This window comes from Littorina saxatilis, linkage group LG11, assembly GCF_037325665.1.
Source record: "Littorina saxatilis isolate snail1 linkage group LG11, US_GU_Lsax_2.0, whole genome shotgun sequence".
Taxonomy (NCBI): Eukaryota; Metazoa; Mollusca; class Gastropoda; order Littorinimorpha; family Littorinidae; genus Littorina; species Littorina saxatilis.
This window is the reverse complement of record NC_090255.1, coordinates 27,730,228-27,732,727: the sequence shown is the minus strand read 5'-3', so window position 1 is coordinate 27,732,727 and position 2,500 is coordinate 27,730,228. Positions and strand designations below refer to the sequence as shown.

The following is a 2,500-nucleotide window of genomic DNA, read 5'->3' as shown; positions in this document are numbered from 1 at the left end:
TATGTTGTCACCCTTCGCCGAGACAAGCTCGATCCCTGTTGGATCATCGGTTTCGCCTGTCCAGGCTTTAATAGTCTCGACGCTGAATGATCACAGGTTTTCAGTATCAATCTTTTAGTTTCAAACCGACAGATTGACTGAATGTTTTGATATCGCCTGACGCGAGTTGTTGTTGTTTTTCTCTCAGGAAACAACGACAAAATGTTTCGTCTGGTACTGTTAGCTACCTCCCTTACCGCCGTCTTGTGTCTGCCACTTTCGGACAATTCCGACACAACACCTCTCCCTGCTCAAACCAACCCCCCAAATGTGCCGTTGGAAGACAAATCACTGGGCGAGGCAGCCGGGGGAAGATCTCAAACCCAACCTGTAGGAAACAGACCTACAACCAATCCGGCTGGGAATGTTCTTCCGGCTCAACCTGGTGTAAGTATACAGAATACACGTGAGACCAAAATACATGTGTGTGTGTGTGTGTGTGTGTGTGTGTGTGTGTGTGTGTGTGTGTGTGTGTGTGTGTGTGTGTGTGTGTGTGTATGTGTGTGTGTGTATGTACATCAGTATTTAGTCGGTCAGTCACGTGGTTAGTTAGTTAGTTTGGTAGTTAGTTAGTTAGTTAGTAAGTTAGTTGGTTAGTTAGTTACTCAGTGAGTCAGTCAGTCAATCAGTCAGTTAGTCAGTCAGTTATTTAGTTAGTAAGTTAGTTAGTTAGTCAGTTAGTTGGTTAGTCTCTTTGATTGTAATTATGTTCCTTTGTTGATTACGGTGTGTGTTATATGTAGTATGAGTTATTTCTAATATGCTGACTGTTAGCAAATGATAACAGACATGTCGAGAAAAAAGATATCAAGCATGAGCCTTTTAGGCGAATGCTGATATCGTTTGTGAGACATGTCTGTTATTTGCTAACAGTCAGCATATTAGAAATAACGGTTTTATTACCGTTTAATTCGACCAAAAGAAATTTTGAAGCGACCCCGCGAATTAGACAGAACAGCCGCAATGGGAACTGGAGCCCTCCTACCTGATTATGCCTGTCAGTCAAAGAATTCTCGTGACCTGGGTCAGCCAATCAGAGTAACACACCTTACGTGATGAATATTCACAGGTCAAATGCGTTTGACACACAACAAACCATGTTGAACATGCGTTTCGGTTGCTTCGCTTTTTCTTGTTGAACAGAGAGCGACAGATTTAGAACCGACTCCAGACGGATGGGAAATGACGTAAAGATACATTTGACGTAAAGCGAGTGACCCAATTTCACTTGATTTTTCCGAACTTTGATCATTTAGATTTCAAGTGAGCGGGTCGGCATTGCACACTCAGAGATGGGCGGTGCCTCGCTGTTCCGTAAAGCACCCACCGACAAAACTCGCTTTTTTTTAGATAAAGAGAGTATTATCTGACAGCATTTGAAGTGTCATTCTTTAGAATAAATCACACTGATATTGCTGATTTAAATTTTTACTTTGTCTTGTTCATTTTTAGCTTGATAAACAAAAAGGGTCCCTGCCTGAACGTAATAACATTTAGAGGGTCACCTAGAATCCGTCCTGATTGGTCAAAAAACCATATGGGGCACTGAATTGGTAATAAATGATTATACTGAGTTGCTAGGGTTTTTTTGTCATATGTACAGAGACATGTTTTACAACATTATTCATTTTTCACCGTATAAACTTACTATGCTGTATCATTGTGCAGGGTAATCTTGCTGATCCTGCCGGGTTGAGAGGCGCTGGGAGCGCTCTTGGGGTCGGAGGCCTTTCTGGCGGTCTTGGTGGTCTTACAGGCGGTCTTGGTGGTCTTACTGGCGGTTTGGGTGGTCTTACAGGCGGGAATGAAGCTGAAGCCAGGAGAGCAATCCAATCTCTTCTTGCACTTCAACAAATTCGTAGAAGCAGCGCAGCAAATTCAGCGTATGAAAACGTAGATGAAGAAAAGGTTAAAAGAGCTATCAGGTCGCTGTTTGTTCTGCATCAAATTCGAAGAAGCCATGCAGCACATACAGGGAACAAAAAAGACGAAGAAGAAGCCAAGAGAGCGATCAATTCGCTGCTGGCCCTCGATCAACTCTATCAACTCAGTAAAAGAAACGCAGCAAAGGCGGCGCACGAGGATCCCCGGAACAGAAAGAGGAGCACAGACACTATAAGCGAAGAGGATGTGCAGCTTCATCGGGATCGCAGACTGTTAGGCGGTCTTCTAGGTGGTAATGGTAATGGCGGTCTCTTAGGCAGCGTCACGGGACTTCTTGACCTTCAAGGCTTACTGGGTGGTAACGGTTTACTGGGAGGACTCCTTGGTAATAACGGTTTACTTGGAGGCCTTCTTGGTGGTAACGGTTTACTGGGAGGCCTTCTTGGTGGTAACGGTTTACTGGGAGGCCTCCTTGGAGGTGGAGGAGGAGGAGGAGGCGGTCTCCTCGGCGGTCTGACTGGAGGATTGCTGGGCGGAGGGGGAGGAGGAGGCGGATTAGGCAATTTGTTGGGTGGTC

General features: G+C 45.0%; 1 protein-coding gene across 4 annotated transcripts in view; it reads left to right on the top strand.

The window, feature by feature from the left end:
* The window catches only part of LOC138980180 (PE-PGRS family protein PE_PGRS16-like), a 66,209-nt gene that overhangs the window by 60,268 nt on the left and 3,441 nt on the right, over nucleotides 1-2,500 (top strand). Inside the window, exons 2-3 of one of the 4 annotated variants that reach the window (XM_070353011.1) lie at nucleotides 188-426; nucleotides 1,708-2,500. The exon at nucleotides 1,708-2,500 is cut by the window's right edge and continues 451 nt beyond it. The exons of the other annotated variants lie outside the window; for them this stretch is intronic. Of the exons in view, the coding sequence (XP_070209112.1) occupies nucleotides 202-426; nucleotides 1,708-2,500 (1,018 nt within the window). The 5' untranslated portion in view covers nucleotides 188-201. The remainder of the gene's footprint in view (nucleotides 1-187; nucleotides 427-1,707) is intronic. 4 annotated transcript variants of the gene reach the window in all.